Source organism: Stegostoma tigrinum, chromosome 4, assembly GCF_030684315.1.
Source record: "Stegostoma tigrinum isolate sSteTig4 chromosome 4, sSteTig4.hap1, whole genome shotgun sequence".
Classification (NCBI taxonomy): Eukaryota; Metazoa; Chordata; class Chondrichthyes; order Orectolobiformes; family Stegostomatidae; genus Stegostoma; species Stegostoma tigrinum.
The window spans coordinates 36996237-37013206 of NC_081357.1; the positions used below are offsets into that span (position 1 = coordinate 36996237).

The 16970-nt window shown below is 38.4% G+C and overlaps 1 protein-coding gene across 5 annotated transcripts in view; it reads left to right on the top strand.

Moving 5' to 3' along the window:
• bckdhb (branched chain keto acid dehydrogenase E1 subunit beta) overlaps positions 1–16970 on the top strand; it is a 276265-nt gene that overhangs the window by 68965 nt on the left and 190330 nt on the right. For all 5 annotated transcript variants that reach the window (XM_059645275.1, XM_059645273.1, XM_059645274.1 and 2 more), the window contains one exon: positions 10181–10278. In XM_059645275.1, coding sequence (XP_059501258.1) covers positions 10181–10278 — 98 coding nt within the window. The remainder of the gene's footprint in view (positions 1–10180; positions 10279–16970) is intronic.

The following is a 16970-nucleotide window of genomic DNA, read 5'->3' on the forward strand; positions in this document are numbered from 1 at the left end:
TCAATTAAGTAATTTTGAACCATTTGGACTGTTGTGATGTAAGAAAAAGCAACAGCGAATTTTCAAACTTGCACAAACAGCAATATGATAATGAAATAATCTGTTTTGTGGTGTTAACTGATAAATATTGACAGAAAAAGAACTGTGGAAGTAACTGTCCTCTTTGAAACTGCATAATCTGATATTTAATATCCATCTGAGAGGGAAGATGGTGCCTCCATTGTAAAGTCTGCCACCTCTGACAGCAGTCTGTAGTTACTTGAATGCTGCCCTTGATCTTTCTGCTCTAGTCCTGGGTTGGGATTAATAAATATTTGGATAACAGTATTAAGGGATAAGGCAGATTGTCAGCCGTGATCTTAAGAAAAAGACCTCGGTTGAACACTACTTCAGTTCTGAAAAAGAGCCAATGAGCTGGAAACGTTAATTCTGCTTAGTGTCCACAGATGCTACCAGACTTGCTCAGTTTCTCCAGCAATTTCTGTTTTGTATTAAGACAGATGTATTTGAGTACATGCATTTATGCACATGTGTATGTGTATACGCTTGCATACACATGTATGAGGATTTTTATGGCTTGATGTGCGCATGTGTGCATGCGTGTGTATGTGTGTATATATGGAGACAAATGTCTGTGTACATAAACGCAGAAACATACATAACTGTTCTTCAGGATTTGAGTAATGCTGCCAAAACTGCATATGCACTAGCAGTGGTAACACTTCTTGAACCTCTACAGTCCTTGTGTGATTGCTTTCACAATGCTGTGACATATGAAATTCAAGCAACACTAAAGGAACAGCAATGTTTGTCCATTTAAGGTTTCTGTTTCTTAGGAGAGAACTTAGCATGGGCCATGGAGGTTGTGATCCATTTGTGACTTGAACGTGATTTATATGAGATTCAGATGTTGTGGTTGGTCCTCAAGAATGAATTGGAGAATCTAAGAAACTGTTGGCTGCACTATGTTGTGGTACGGTTTCGACTAGAAGCATTTCAGCATTCTAAATTGGTTATTATAGGACAGATTAAAAATGATGATTTTTTGGAAATTGAGGAAGATGATTTATGTAACAACTGGTATAATGCTAAGCGATGATTTTGATGGAACTGTGAATATGCCGGCATTTCAGAATATTTAGTGTCCAGGCTACCGTGGAATCTGTTCCAACTTGGTGTGAAATAAAAGCTGCTACTGATGGGTTGGTTACTGCTGTGACTGAGTAAGTATTTTCCTTTGCTTTAGCAGTTACAATTCTGAAATGGTACATTCTGTTCCTCTGACTCATAAATTTAAGTTTTATAGATCTGCAGGAGCCATGCCAGTTCCCACCACAGGACTTTAAAATACATGAAGAGTCTCAATTTTTTGGTAGTTGAACTATTTTGGTTGGTCTAAGCCTACAGATTGACCCGATGCTAATTGGTTTCAGACTCTAATTTGCAAGGTCTGTTCAAAGAAGCATAATATTCTGAGTGTGACTTAAGTTAACTAATAGTTGGGATCACTAAGTGCAAAGTAAATACATTGCCATATATTTACAATTGATAACATGTTAATTGATTTTAATATTATCATTTAAAATGTTAGTGGACTGGGTTATCACAGTATCTTCAGTAGAATCCTACAAAAAATTTTCAGTAAAATAATAGCTCATTATTTTTCCACATGGAGTAGGATGCTTCTCTAAAAACTAAAGGCTCTCTATCCTTTTATGTGCATATAAGCAAGGTAAAAAGAAGTAATGCTCAAATATATCAATCAAATAATCTGTGCCTGTTTATTATCAAAAGAATGTTTACTATAAAATTAATTTTTTTTAACAGCCAACCAGTTTGAGTTTTCATGAGACAAAATGAAATATTATAATGGAAGAGGTGCATATTTACACTAGCAGTATAGGAATTTAATATCTGCATTCTCCATGGGCTGATTTTCAGGAGCTATGGAGGAAGTTAAAGCATAGCAATTCAAGAATAGTACTCTCTCTGAATTAATCCTAGTGTCATGCACAGCCAGAGTAGAAATAGGAAGATAGAGAGGGTTAGCACATACCTGGAAATATGGTGCAGGAGTGGGTCATTCAGATTCTTAGGGGATTGGGATCAGTTCTGGAACAATAAAATAACTATTCAAAAAGGCGAGGTTCGACTCAACAGGACTGAGTGCAATGCTGTCAAGGATGTGCTCCTAAGATGCTGCTTGGCCTGCTGTGCTCATCCAGCTCCACACTTTGTTATCTCAGGTTATCCAGCATCTGCAGTTCCCATTATCTCTGAAGGAATGGTTCACTAGTGTGAATGGAGTGTGTTTAAACTAATTTGTCAGGAGGTGGACACCAATAATTTTCTTTTAGTTTGTCATGGATGCAGGCATTACTGGGTAGATGAGTATTTATTTCCTATCCCAGTTTGTCCTTGAGAAGATGATAGTGAGCTACCTTCTTGAACCATGTAAGTCTTTGGAGCATTGTTATATTGATAGTGCTGTTAAGAAGGGAGCTTCATGAATTTGACTCAGCATTAAAGCTACACTTGTTTTTATACGAGTAGAAAAGTATAAGGTATGTGATAAATTGAAAGTGTTGGTTAACTTTAGAGAAAGAAGTAGTACCATCTTAGGAGCAGATTAAGATGGCTATGAGAAATGCACAGACCATTATTAATACATTCAGTTAGTGGCAGAGAAAGTGGTGGATATGTTTGGTGGGCTAAAAGCACAAATAACAAAGTAAGAATATTGTTACGACGCTGAGACAGACAGGTAAACCAAATCAGCTTTTCTGCCTCTGATTTGACATTATGGTAAAATTAAACCTTTGAAGACCCTCAATATTTATTCCAGTGATTCCTAACCAGACTTTTGAATAACTAATTGTCATGGAAAATGATTAATTCTGGACACCAGTTTTGTATCTGGAACAAAATACTTATTATTAAATATACAATAACTTCAGAAGAATAGTTAAACAAGGTTATCTATTTAATGTCCATGCTTTAAGCCCAAAGCATTTATTTACGGTCTCCCCCTCCACCATTCACAGTAAAGCCAGACAAACAAATAAGCACAGTTAAGAGATAAATAAAGGAGCATAATAAAATTGATTAGATTACTGGTTTTCACAATGCATTGTTTCACAGGCAAAGATGCGGACTCCTTGGTTCCTTTTCTGGAGACATTGATCAGAGTCACCTTTTAGTTCACTCACATACAGGTGGCAGTACTTATAACTCTGCTTTCTAGTCTTTGGGCCTCCAAAAGATGGTGAGGGAGATTGAGCAGTAAGCTTTCAAATCTTCATGCTGTCCCGTCGGCAGCCACACTCTGCTTCCAGAAAACACAGTTCAACAAATCAATTTCAGCTCTGGTCCCGCCCTGATAGATTGACCGTCTTTTCACGAGCCTTCAATTAGCATTTAACAACTGCCATATTGCTTGAATGTAGGATCTCTCACAGACTTGCTGGAACCAATTCCCTTATTAATAGCCAACCTCGGCTGTCAGATTAAACACAATGCTCTTCTTGGGGATGCTGTGTCAGTAGGACACTTCTAATTAAGATTCAGTCTGCAATTAACCTCCGTGCCCACAAATAAATGGTTATTTGGTCTGTTCTTTTATCGCAAGCTATTTCCCAAAGTCCAAATGTCATCTTTAGCTCACGATTCCCAGTTTCCAGCTCCAAACCAAAATGGATAAAAGAATGATATTAATGAAATATCAGCAAAGGTTTTAACAATATGATGCAGCGGCAATAATTGAAAAATGGCTTGAAAACAGTGAGGACTGGGCACTTAAATATACAGGGAAATAAAGTCCTCAAAGAAAAATAGAAAAGGTTAAAAAAGAAGGGAGGTGGGATGACCACAATCATTATTGAAGACATTGTAGTTTTGAAAAGAGGATTTCTGTTAGGGGACAAGGACAGTGATTAGAGTTGAGAAGCGAAAAAGTTAAGATTGTGCTACTCGGGAATTTTATAGGTCTCCAAATAGTGCGAGCAAGACAGGGAAATCACAGAGATGATATTGGCGATGCTTTGTCCCAAAGGGAAATAAAGTAATTAATAAAAACAATCCACTGTGGGTGCTGGAAATTTTAAACAAGCACAGAAAATGCTGGGGAAACTCAGTAAGTCTGGCAGCATCTGTGGAGAGAAAAACCGACTTGTCCACCTCAACTTAACTATTATGTTCTGGCACACTTTCCTCTCTTCTCCTCCATTGTCCTCCTCAAAAACTTCAGTCTTTCTGGCCTAATCTTGTAACTGGAAACCCCTCCCAGAGACCTGAATCATCCTGGTAAATCTCCTGTTCATCCTCACAAGGCCCTCCACATCTTCCCTAAAGTGTGGTGACAAGAACCAGACCCAATACTATATTGTATTTCTCTACAGCACTGTATAGTAGTTCTGAGGAAGGGTCACCAGACCCTCAACGTTAACTCTGTTTCTTCCTTTACAGATGCTGCCAGACTTGCTGAGCTTTTCCAGCAACTTTGTTTTTGTTCCAATCCTCTATAGCTTGGTTAGCCACAACTAAATAGATTTAGTATAATGTCACTGTATTTTTACTTGATGTCTCTACTTCTGAAGCCCAAGACTGTATAAGCGTTGCTAACCATTCTCCTTTAACTTGCCAATATCAATGCATTGGATATGCAGATATATGTAGAATGTCAGATGACTACCAAAATACTCAAAAATGAGCCATAGGTACGTGAACATGTTCAGTGTTGTATAATATTTAAGTAGTATTTGAGGAGTCAGAGTATTCTATCAAAACATTGGGCTTCTCATGGTAGTAGCAGAGCAAGCTTACGATAAGCTCTGTTTTCCAGAGATTATTCCTACTGTTAACAGGTGGTGGCAATATTGCATGCATTTAGAATGACAAATAGTTGAGATCTGTTACTTGTTTATAAGGTGGAGTTTTGTGAAGTTCAGGGTTTTTTTAAATTGAAAGCTTTTTAGATTGCTATGTCTAAAAAAAACAAAAATAATCTAAAAAAATCCTACTTAATATAATTTCTGAAATCAGTTTTGTTTCAGCACTGATGAAGGCATTAAAAGAATATTTGCCTAAACCAGGATTTTTCCGTAGAGTTAGAACTGAGTGGAAATCAGGCAGTAATCTGTAGTAAGATAACAAGATGCAGAGCTGGATGAACACAGCAGGCCAAGCAGCATCAGAGGAGTAGGAAGGCTGACGTTTCAGGCCTAGACCCTTCTTCTGAAGAGCGGTCTAGCCTTCCTGCTCTTCTGATGCTGCTTGGCCTGTTGTGTTCATCCAGCTCTGCACCTTGTTATCTAAGATTCTCTAGCATCTGCAGTTCCTGCTATCTCTGAAGTAATCTGTAGTACTGGGTTCACACCTACTTCTAGAACCGTGCCAATCCTGCAAGGCAATTCAGCAAGACACTACAACTGTTGACCCAGATTGGTGAGTGACGTGTCTAGCAGCAACCGTCATTTTTCTTTCCTCTCCTTTTCCCATCCGATTGCAATCAATAAAACCCTGGATAAAGCACCACCATGAGCCTGCCAGAACTCATACTCTTAAGGCTAGTGCTGGGAAAATCATTGGAATGAATTACAAGTTGAGACGGCACCTCTCCACATTTCCAGGTGCTTTCCTTCGATGACTGAGATCCTACCCCTCCCTCCCACTCGGGCACCCTAGGATGTATTCAGTTTCTGGTATTTTTCTAAAAACCTTTGAAAGCAATTTTTTTTGATGCTCCTGACTTTTGTACACTTTGTGCAGTGCTGACAATTGTCTGTAGGCAGTTCAGTATCAATCTTGATGTCCTACATTCTGACAGGCTTCCTCTGACAACACTGACTGAGCCAATTATTTGTAGTTCAACTTATATCTCAATACTACCACCACTATTCAGTTCTTCACTGTACTGAAGCTGTAGCATGCTAATAAAATAGATGCAGCATTGGGTAAAGAGCTATTGGTTCCATGACCAGCAACTTGGGTCACATCTCTGCAATCTTGTTCAATTTAGTTGTGAATGGTGATAAACAATTAAATGAGTAACAGGAGGAGCCCTGAAACATAAGCAGAAATTGCTGGTGGAGCTCAGCAGGTCTGCAGGAAGAAAGCAGAGTTAAATTTCAAGCTTGGTGACTCTTCATCAGAACTGGCCCCACACAGATGCTGACAGGCCCGCTCGGTTTCTCCAGCAATTTCTCCTCGTGTGTTTCCAGATCTGCAGCATCCGCAGTTCTTTGTTTTAATTTAGTGGGCGGAAACTGCTTCTTGAACATGCCAGGGGAGGCACTGGTGCAGTGCTAATGGTAATGACATGAGATTGGCAATCCAGAACCTCTCACTAATATTATGAAGAAAAACAAACCAAAGAACTATGGATGCTGGAGATCTGAAAATCCTGATGAAGCGTCACTAGACTCAAAGCGTTAACTGTTTTTCTCTCCACCAAAGCTGCCCGATCTGCTGAGGTTTTTCAGGATTTAGTTTTCGTTTAATATTTTGTGGACATGGGTTTGAATCCCACCATCGCAGATACCGAATCTGAATTCAATAAAATGCTCCCCTTATGGTGAACATGTAACCACTGTTAATTGGCATTAAAACCCAGCTGGTTAACTAATGTCCTCCTTAACTGACACATTTATATTTGACTCCTGATCAAATGCAATGTGGTTAGCTCTCAGCTACCCTCCTGAACAATTAAAATCGACAATAAATGCCGTACCACTTTTTTAATAAAATGGATCTAATAAAAAATGAATAAAAATGAAAAAGAAATTCCTGTTCTGAATAATTGCGGAGCACAGTACGATAAAGAAAAAGTGAAGTGCTGAGTGGATGATTCTTGGGCTGATTCTCCTGAGATTCCCTGCATCACAGCTTCTAGTCTTCAACCATTTGATTCATAGACTCAACTCCAGGTAACAGCATCTTCAGCGCTATACTGGCCCTTTCAGCATTTGGCCGTGGTGCTGAAGACTTGTGTTGCAGCCAGCCAAGATATTCCAGTACAGCTACTCCATTGGCATCTATTCGTTGTGAAATTTGAAAAAAGGAAGGCAAATTGCTTCCTTTCTCATCAGCCTATTCAACACAATAAAGGAGAAAAATACTATAGATTCTGAGATGGATATGGAGAAACTCACCAGCTCTGGCAGCATCTGTGCGAGAAAAGCAGAGTTTCAAGTCTAGTATGACTTCTTATAATTCTATTCATAATCATCAGCAAAATGATGAAAGGGCCATCAACTTGGTATTTACTCATCACTAATCTGCTCAATTTGTGTCTCAGCAATATAATTTAGTCTAAATTTAACTAGTCTTAGGCCAAGAATGCATATTAGCTGAATTCCAAGATGTAAGTGATCTGTTCTGAAGCGTGGACCCTCTGATTTTTTTTCCCTCAGGTGCTGCCCCGCCCCTGCTGAGCTTTTCCAGCAACCTCTGTTTTTATTCCCGATTTACAGCACCCTCAGTTCTTTTGGTTTTTTTGTTTGGTGACTTCAATTGACGTGAATGTTGAAACCTTCAAAGAACTATATTTATTCTTGCTTGCACCTCGAGAGCTGAGATAGCGATACAATGTATTTTTTTACCGCAGTATATTGCTGAAGCATTTTATTACAGGCCAAGCCCCCTCAGGAACACCATGGCCCTACCTGTGTTTTTAATATTCAAAAATGCCATAGCAAGCGAGAGCATTTGGTCATGTTCGCAGGTGTGCTGCCACTTTTATCAGGGCAGCATCTTCCTACATATCCAAGGGGATAGTCGGATTCTTAATTAGTAATAAGTTGAAGAGTTACAGAAGGCAAGTAGGAAAGTGGAGCTGAGGCCGAGATGAAATTGGCCATGATCATATTAAATGGTAGAGCAGGCTCAAAGGTCTGAGTTATCTACTGCTCCTCCTTGTGTTTTTCTTATGATGTAAACAAGCACCTACTATGTATATCAAGACCTTAATCATGGCAGCATTTCACCTAGTGTTGAAATGGAGCTAATTTAGCAATCTTTAGCCTCCTTGTCGCCCGCCTCATTTTACGATGTGGCAATGGCAACATCTTTGACTGTACTTGTTTTTACTTGCCCTAATATCCGCTTTTGTTGGTTGATTTCACGCAAGCTTTGACTTTTATCATTGGTATAAAGTATTCTGCATTCTTTATTATATTAAAGACGTTATCTAAATGTTAATTTTTTTTGCTGTTTGCGTTGTTTAGGAGGGCTGATTCTGTACACCAGAACTGAAGTAACTGTATATATTTTGTGTTGCATCATTGTGTAATCTAAATTTGTATCAAAAAACCAATGGCTTCCTTGATTTTTAGGTAGACAACGATTTAGCAGAGAATTTCAAAGAGCAGTCATATTGGACTTGAAACATTAACTCTGTTTTGGTCTTCATGGATGCTGCTGATCCTGTTGAGTCTCTCTAGCCCTTGCTGTTTTCAACTCAGTCCTAATGTTGATTGAAGCATTCATTTCCAGCTAGTTTCAGTAAATGATAACTTTGCATCACGGAATTGTTGTTAATAAACTTCTTCAAATTCTATTTCTGATGGAGCTATCAAAGCACATTCCATCCATTCAAACTGATTTGTCTTGGTATTGTTCTATAGCTTTGGCAAGAATCTTTCCAAAACCCACAAAAAATGTAGTCAGAAATTAAAATAAAATGAATGTTTCCTTCCCTCTTCATGCGTATCCCAGTTTTCCATGACCTGTGGTCATAATTCTCCTTCTATGATGCATTTGTCCTAATCCTTCACTTTGATAACAGCCTCAATCTTTGGCAGGTTTTTAATCAGCCTATGTAAAAAGAGCAATTCTGGTACTAACCCTGTTGAGATGCTTGAAGCCTGGCTTTTCTTAACAGAGGGTAATCCAGTGTCTGAAACATCTGGAGCCAATTGCACCATGGCTGTCAGCCATCTTCACTTTGTGCCAATTTCTCAATCTAGTGAGGAACGTTGTTGGAAAGCAAGTTGTCTCTGAGAGAAGTACGAGTCATGGAAGTTTTCACCTGCCACATTTTCAAAGCTAAATCTGCCAGTTGGCGATCCCACGTATGGGTGAAATCTGACATCATTGCTGATTCTGTGTAGCTGACCAGTCCATTTGAAATGCGAATTGTTGTTTATGCTGTATTGCATATAGCTTATCTTTTTACTGTTGTGAATTGTTTTGATTTTTATTAACTGAATTGACAGAAGATAAAGTTATTGTTCAATGTGTTCTCTGGAATAACAATACAATTTCAGTTTATAGGAAATCTATTTGTAGAAAATGTACGTTTATTTACACAAAGAAGAAGGCAATGGAGGACAATTAGTGCCTACAGTATTTGCGAAGCCTTTTAAAATAAAAATTGTAAATTTCTCATGGTTATCCTGCGATAGCATGAACCTGAGAGAGATTTTGTCTCAAATGAAATCCCTAGAGACTTTACTTGAATGTTTCTTTCAAGTAGCTGCTGAAGAAGTCTCTTTTGTATAAGTCCTTGATTCTGATGTTCCCTTAATCCCTATTTCTCTGGCTACTAGGACCTGTGTTTGTATGTAAATCTTAAGAACTGGGAGAGATGTTTTCATCATAATTGTGAGCATTTATTTAAAAAAAAAGGTGATGCACTCAATTTTCCTTCAATGACCTTGGCAGACCCAGGACTTCTGCGCAGAACCAAAGTTTTTAAGTCTCTGATTATTGCTATTTTTGTTAGGATACTGAAAATTTACAGATGTATTAGTTTTGTGCGAGATGTCATTCTGTTCTCAGACAATTTCGAAATCCAGAAGTGACTTGGTAACATGTATTCCAGCTTAGGAAGGTCCCTATTCTTATGGAACATAATGATTGTTTAGAAATTTCTGTTCATGAACTTAAGAAATTTGTTTGTTTAGTGGGAAAAATTAAAATCTTCAAATGATTTTGTAAACATTAACTTCATTATGAAGTCCTAATCACACTGGTGAACAGTACACAAACTAATAGAATCTAAAACACTACAGGCTGGAATTTTGGAGATACACAATAGGTCAAGCAGGATCTGTAGAGAGAAACAAGAGTTAACATTTCAGGTTTGTGACCTTTGAAGTGTTGAGTATTTCCAGTATTTTTGTTTGTATGATTGAATCCAAATTAATATATTTTGTTCTTTTATTTATCCGCATTTACTCAGTGGAGCAAGTTCCTGTAGAAGCTTATCAAGTCCCTCTTTCACAAGCAGAGGTTCTTGAGGAGGGAAGTGATGTTACACTTGTTGCCTGGGGCACTCAGGTCAGTATTTGTGTGCATTTTGTCAGTACATGCTGCGTTAAGTAATTTGTTAACTAACTAGCCTGAAGGGGTAGGGAGGCATGGATATGTATGTATGTAAGTCCTTTAAGGTGGCATCTTCCAAAGTACACTATTCTAGTCTTTATTAATTGGGGCAGACAGTACAAGAGCAAGGACATTACACTGAACTTACTTAAGAAACCAGTTAGACGTCCGCTCTGGAGTATTACGCATAATTCCGGGAGGATGTGAACATTTTGGAAAGAGTGCAGGCGAGGTTTATGAGTGTGATTTGATTTTTGATTGTGTTTTGATTTGAGCTGCTGTGCTGGTACGATCCCCCCCATGTCTGTGTGGGTTTCCTCTGGGTGCTCTAGTTTTCTCCCACAGTCCAAAGATGTGCAAACTAGGTAGATTGGCTAAGCTAAATTGCCCATAATGTTCAGGGAATTGTAGGTTAGGTGGGTTATTGAGGGATGAGTCTGGGTGAAATGCTCTGAGAGTTGGTGTGTATTTGTTGGGCCAAAGGACCCATTTCCACACTGTAGGGATTCTGTGATATTCTGATGATATGCTATGATTTTGTTGTCATATGTACTCAAGTACAAAAGGAGCACACTGAAAAGTGTATAATGTTTCCAGACAAGATGCTATCTTAGTGACAAGTTCCTAGGTACAGAATCTCAAGAACAAAGTCAAAAGTTAAGCATAATGTTATACTACGACGTAAAACCCACAAAATAAGGTTAAAAGTTGCACGTTACAAGCCTTCTTAGTTTTAAGCAGAAAATGTAGAATAAAGCTGAAATTCAGGGTTGAGAAATTTCAGTTAGAATGATAGATTGGAAAAGTTACAAATGATTTCCTTGAAGAAGAGAAGGCTAAGAGGAGATTAAATAAAAGTTTTCGATATCATGGGGGATCTAGCCACAACAACCAGTTATCACCAGTCATGTGGAAAAAAGTCATGCGATTCTTAGGAAGCTTTGTTTAACAAAATATCAATCTCAGCAGTGTACTTTGAACCATTGTAGGTCTTTCCACAAAATTTGAAATAAATCCAATTTTCCACATTCCTTCAAAAATTAATTCCTTCAGGAAATATTAGATATGAAGTCTTTTTTGTACCTGATTCCAAAAAGAAATAAGAATAAGACGGCACAGATTTAAAGTAATTTGGAAAACAAGTCAATGTGATGTGAGTAAGTGTTCTTTCCATAGTAAGTAGCCCTGGAGTGCACTGCCTGGAAGTGTGGTGGTGGTGACAGGTTGATTTCTGATATTCAATTGTTATTTGAGTAGGAATGCTGCAGGGTTTGGGGAAAAGATACTTGGAAAGCCAATGCAGAAACATTGAGCTGAATACCTACCTCCTGTATTGTATTAATTCTGAGATTCTGTGAAATTGAACTCTCTTGTTTAATATCCCCCTCCAAAAAATAGTACATCTCGGTGCCTTTTCTCTATGTTGATTTCATTCAAGTTGAGAAGAATAGTGTGTGAATCCGCATCCATTGAACCTTAAAATAGATCTCAATCTTAAAACATTATAAAGATATTAAAAACAGGTAATTGTTCATAATCAAGTACATGGATGTTTCTTCTAATGCCATCTATGCCATCTCTGCCACATCAGACCATAAGGCATAAGAACAACAGTAGGTCATTCAGCCCATCAAGTCTGCTGTGCAATTCCCTGAGATCACGACTGAAGTGATAATCCTCAACTTTACTCTCTTGCCTTATTTCCATGACCCTTGATTTCCTTACTCGTTTAAAAGTCTGTCTATCTTACCCTTGAACCTACTCAATGACTCAGCCTCAACGGTCCTCAGTGGTAGATAATTTCACAGATTCACTACCCACTGAGAGAAGAAATTCCTTCTCATCCTGTACTAAAGAAACTATCCTTTCTTCTGAAATTATGTTTTCTGTTTTTAGACTGTTCCACAGAGGGGAAAAGCCTTTACACATGTATCATTTCAAGCCGCTAAAGAATAATACTGTATCAGTAAGATTTCCTCTCATCCATCTAAATGCAAATGATTACAAGCACAAGCTACTCGTTGCCTCCTCATGAAAGGTGATAGACTTGTTCGTCATGCCAAATAGAACATTGATAAATAGCTTAATGCAGTTATATACTACACATTGTGTGATTGAGGAGGTGTCTCATCGCAGACTGTAAGGAGCCAGTGACTCTGATAACTCTCATGACTCTGAAAGACATTGGCAAATTCTCCAGTGACACTCACTTGGGCGTTGAAATTTCTTGGAGCTGCTTTGCTTTCAGTTGCTATTGTAACTAATGAACTGATACAGCTGTTATGATAGGGACATCCTTTGACAGTATTTTTCAATGCTGTCATCTGGACAATAAAGCTCAGTGTGTAGTCAAAAACCATTTCATCAGTACTTCCTGTGAAAGTATCATTGCAGTAGCTATGTGGGATGTTCTTGACATATGATGTTTCAGTTAACCTTTCCATTGTTACTGATTTCAAAATATGAATCATTCCTGCTGCTCTTTTGAGCTGTGCTTTTTAATGTCTGTTTTAAAATACGTTTATCATTTCACTAATATTCTATGAACCAGCAGTAACCTTTGCAATATCTTGGATTTGTGAATAGTTCGTACCCTGGAATTGTACTCACCTTGGCAGACACTGTCTTACAATGCCACAATATTTATTGAATTACTCAATCACCACACATAGATTTACCATGTTTGAAAAGCTGTGTTTTTTCCTTTCATTGTTCAATTAAATTGTTTTTGTTCTACCATTGGTATGCAGTACATTAGCAGTTTTCCATACTAAATATCAGCTACCTTTCATTTACTTTGTGACTAAGACTTTGGAGATGGCTTTGAGCTATATCCAAATTAAAAATTCCAGTTTACCCACACTGATTTGTATAATTTGCAAATTTACATGATCTGTTTGCAGTGCTCTAGGGAATCTCATTATTTAATATAAACAACAGTGGTTACAGAAATGATGTTCCTAATTACCGGTGTCTAATTAAAAATATTATTGTCGAAGGTTGTTTCTAATCATTTTTGTATTACTGTTTCAAGAACTTATTTATGTTTGATTTCTGTGAGCTGTGGTTTATTCTGAAGATTCTGTGAATTACCTTATCAAGCAATTTCTGAACGAATACTGACATAATTAATATTGCCTATTAATTTCCACAGAATCAAAAACAAAACCAATTTAATTGAACAGAACCAGACTCCATAAATCCACACTAGCTTCAAATGGTTGTGATCTTTTTTCTGATAAAATGTAACAATAATTGTCATTTATTTGGGGACTTGGGTGTTGGGCACAGCCTTAAAATTAGAGGGGGTAAATTTAAAACTGAAATGAGACGACATTTCTTCAGCCAGAGAGTGGTGGGCTTGTGGAATTCATTGCTGCAGAGTGCAGCGGAGGCCGGGATGTTGGATGCCTTCAAGGCAGAGATTGACAAATTCTTGATCTCAAAAGGAATCAAGGGCTACGGGGAGAGTGCAGGGAAGTGGTGTTGAAATGTCCATCAGCCATGATTTAAATGGCGGAGTGGACTTGATGGGCTGAATGGCCTTACTTCCACTCCTATGTCTTATGGTCTTATGGAAAGCAGGAGGTGTGGTTAGTAAGTTTGCAGATAGTGTTAAAATTGGAGGTGTAGTGGATAGTGAAGAAGGTTACCTGAGAGTACAACAGGACCTTGATTAGATAGGCCAATGGGCTGAGGAGTGGCAGATAGAATGTAATTTAGATAAAAATGGGGGATGCTGCATTTTGGAAAGGCGAATCAGGGCAGGACTTATACAAGTAATGAAAAGGTCCTGGGACGTGTTCGTGAGCAAAGAGACCTTAGAGTGCAGCTTCATAGTTCCTTGAAAGTGGAGTCATAAGTAGATAAGATAGTGAAGAAGGTGTTGGTGTGCTTGCCTTTATTGGTCAGTGCATTGAGCAAACGAGTTGGGAGGTCATGTTGCCGCTGTATGGGACATTGGTTAGGCAACTTTTGGAATACTGTGTTCAATTCTGGCCTTGCTGCTATAGGAAGGATGTCATGAAGCTTGAAAGGGTTCAGAAACATTTACAACAATGTTGCCAAGGTGGACAGTTTGAGCTGTAGGGAGTGGGTGAATAGGTTGGAGCTGTTTTCCGGGAGTGCCGGAGCCTGAGGGGTGACCTTACACAGGTTTATAAAATCTTGAAGGGCATGGATAGGTTGAATAGCCAAGGTTTTATTCCTGGGGTGAGGGAGTCCAAGACTAGAGGGCATAGGTTTACATCGAGAGGGGAAAGATTTAAGAGGGACCAAAGGCGCGACTTTTTAACGCAGATGGTGATGCATGTATGAAATGTGCTGCCAGAGGGAGTAATAGAGGCTGGTACAATTGCAACATTTAAAAGGCATCAGGATGTGTACATGAGTAGGAAGGGTTTTGAGGGATATGGACCAAATGCTGGCAAATGGGAGTAGATTAAATTAGGATATTTGGTTGGCATGGATGAATCAGACCAAAGGGTCTGTTTCCGTACTGTACATCTCTATGATTAATAGGATTATGCATGACCTCACCTTACAAGATTGGAATATATATAAATGTTCTTCAATTTGAATATCAAACAAAAACAGCCATCAGACTCTTGATTTTTCTTAAATGGTTTCTGTACAATGTTCAGATGGTAAAAACTGCTGATGCAGGAATCAGAGATAACACAGTCGACCAGGCAGCATCAGAGGAGCAGGAAGGCTGACATTTCGGGTCGCGACCCTTTTCTTCAGAAAGGATCCTGACCCGAAGTGTCAGCTATCCTGCTCCTCTGATGCTGCCTGGCCTGCTGTGTCCATCCAGCTCCGCACTGTGTCCGTCTGCATAATCCTGTTTTTTTTTGCGTAGTCAAGTTTTGCTTTGCTATTAAACATGTTAATACTGACATCTAGCTTTTTGTGAAATAGGTTGCTTTTCTCTATTCCCCGAGTTCAATATTTGCAATGTTTTCGAATTGTTGATTTCAAATTTTGATTGTTGATGAAATTTTTAATAGGTCAATTTCCTTGGTGATCCCCAACTCATTTCTTAAATTCTTAGTGTATGTTATTCGTACAAAATTACAAAATTAACCAATGATATTTTTGTTCTGATGTACACTTTTTGGCCCAGGCCAAGATCATGGAAAGTAGAAACTGAAGGAGGCCATTCAACCCTCTGTGCCTGTTCTGTCATTTGCTGAACTCATGGTTGATCCGATATTCCACAAAATTACTTTGCCATTGGCATCTTCTATGTTTTTATTGTTCGTTCTCACCAGCTTGTTTAAACATGTCTTCTTTAAAGATTTTTAGAGTTAGCAACCTATTTAACTTATTTAGATCTAAAGTTTTGAAATTAGCTTGCATTCATTTGTATTTTGATTGCAGTGATTAAAATATTTGATGTTATGGACCTTGTTTGATTAGCTCAATGGACTTAGGAGTTACAGATGGAGTTTCATTTAGATAAATGCGAGATATTGCATTTTGGTAAAACAAACAAAGGCAGGACTGATACAACTAAAAGTAAGGTCTTGGATAGTGTTTTAGAACAGAGACACCCAGAGTTTCAGGTACAGAATTCTTTGAAATTTGCATCGCATATAGGTAAGGTGGTTAAGAAGGCATTTAACACACTTCCCTTCATTGTTCAGACCTGTGAGTATAGGAGTTGGGACGATGTCTTGAGGTTGCACAGGACGTTGGTGAAGTGCGTTCTGGAGTGCTGTGTCCAGTTCTGGTTACCATGTTTTAAGAAGGATTTTATTAAGCTGAAGACGGTTCAGAAGAGATTTACCAGGAAGTTGTTGGGAATGGAGCGCTTGAGCCATAAGGAGAGGCTGAATCGACTGGGACTTTTTTCACTGGAGCTTAGGAGTTTGAAGGGTGACCATATCGAGATTTATACAGTCATCGAGGGATAGATAAGGTGAATAGCAGGTCTCTTTTTCCTAGGTTGGGGGATTTCAAGATTAGTGTGCATATTTTTAAGGTGAGTGGAGGAAGATTAAAAAAAAGACATGAGGGTTGATTAATTTACAGAGTGGTTTGTATGTGAAATGAATTTCCAGATGAAGTGGTGAATGTGGGTACAGTTAAACATTTAAAAGATGTGAGTACATGAATGGAAAACGTTTGGAGGGATATGAGCCAAGTGTTGGCAGGTTGCGCTAGTTTAGTTTGGGATTATGGTCAGCATGGACTGGTTGGACCGACTGTTTCTGTGCTGACAGATTCTGTGATTCTATGCCCAGACCAAATCATTTCAAAACATGGCAAAGCGATAGCCTAAACCCTAACGTTTTCCTATTTTAAAGGCAGTATGTTCTGGATGCAATTGATCAGTCAAACTATCAGGCTTGGAGCAAAACATGCTTTATTCATACACTATATGTGTAAAAACCAGACAAAATAAAAATAAAAGAAAATAATGGCTTACCTATAACTCTATCATAATGCTTAAGAAAATGATAAACTCTTCATTTAACTGCTCTAACATAGTAACATCCCATAAACAGACCCTTGATACAGGCACAGTCAGTAACGTAGATTCAAAAACAACGTTGCTGGAAAAGCTCAGCAGGTCTGGTGAAGGAGAAAACAGAGTTAAAATTTTGGGTCTAGTGACCCTTCCGCAGTAAAATAGATTCTCT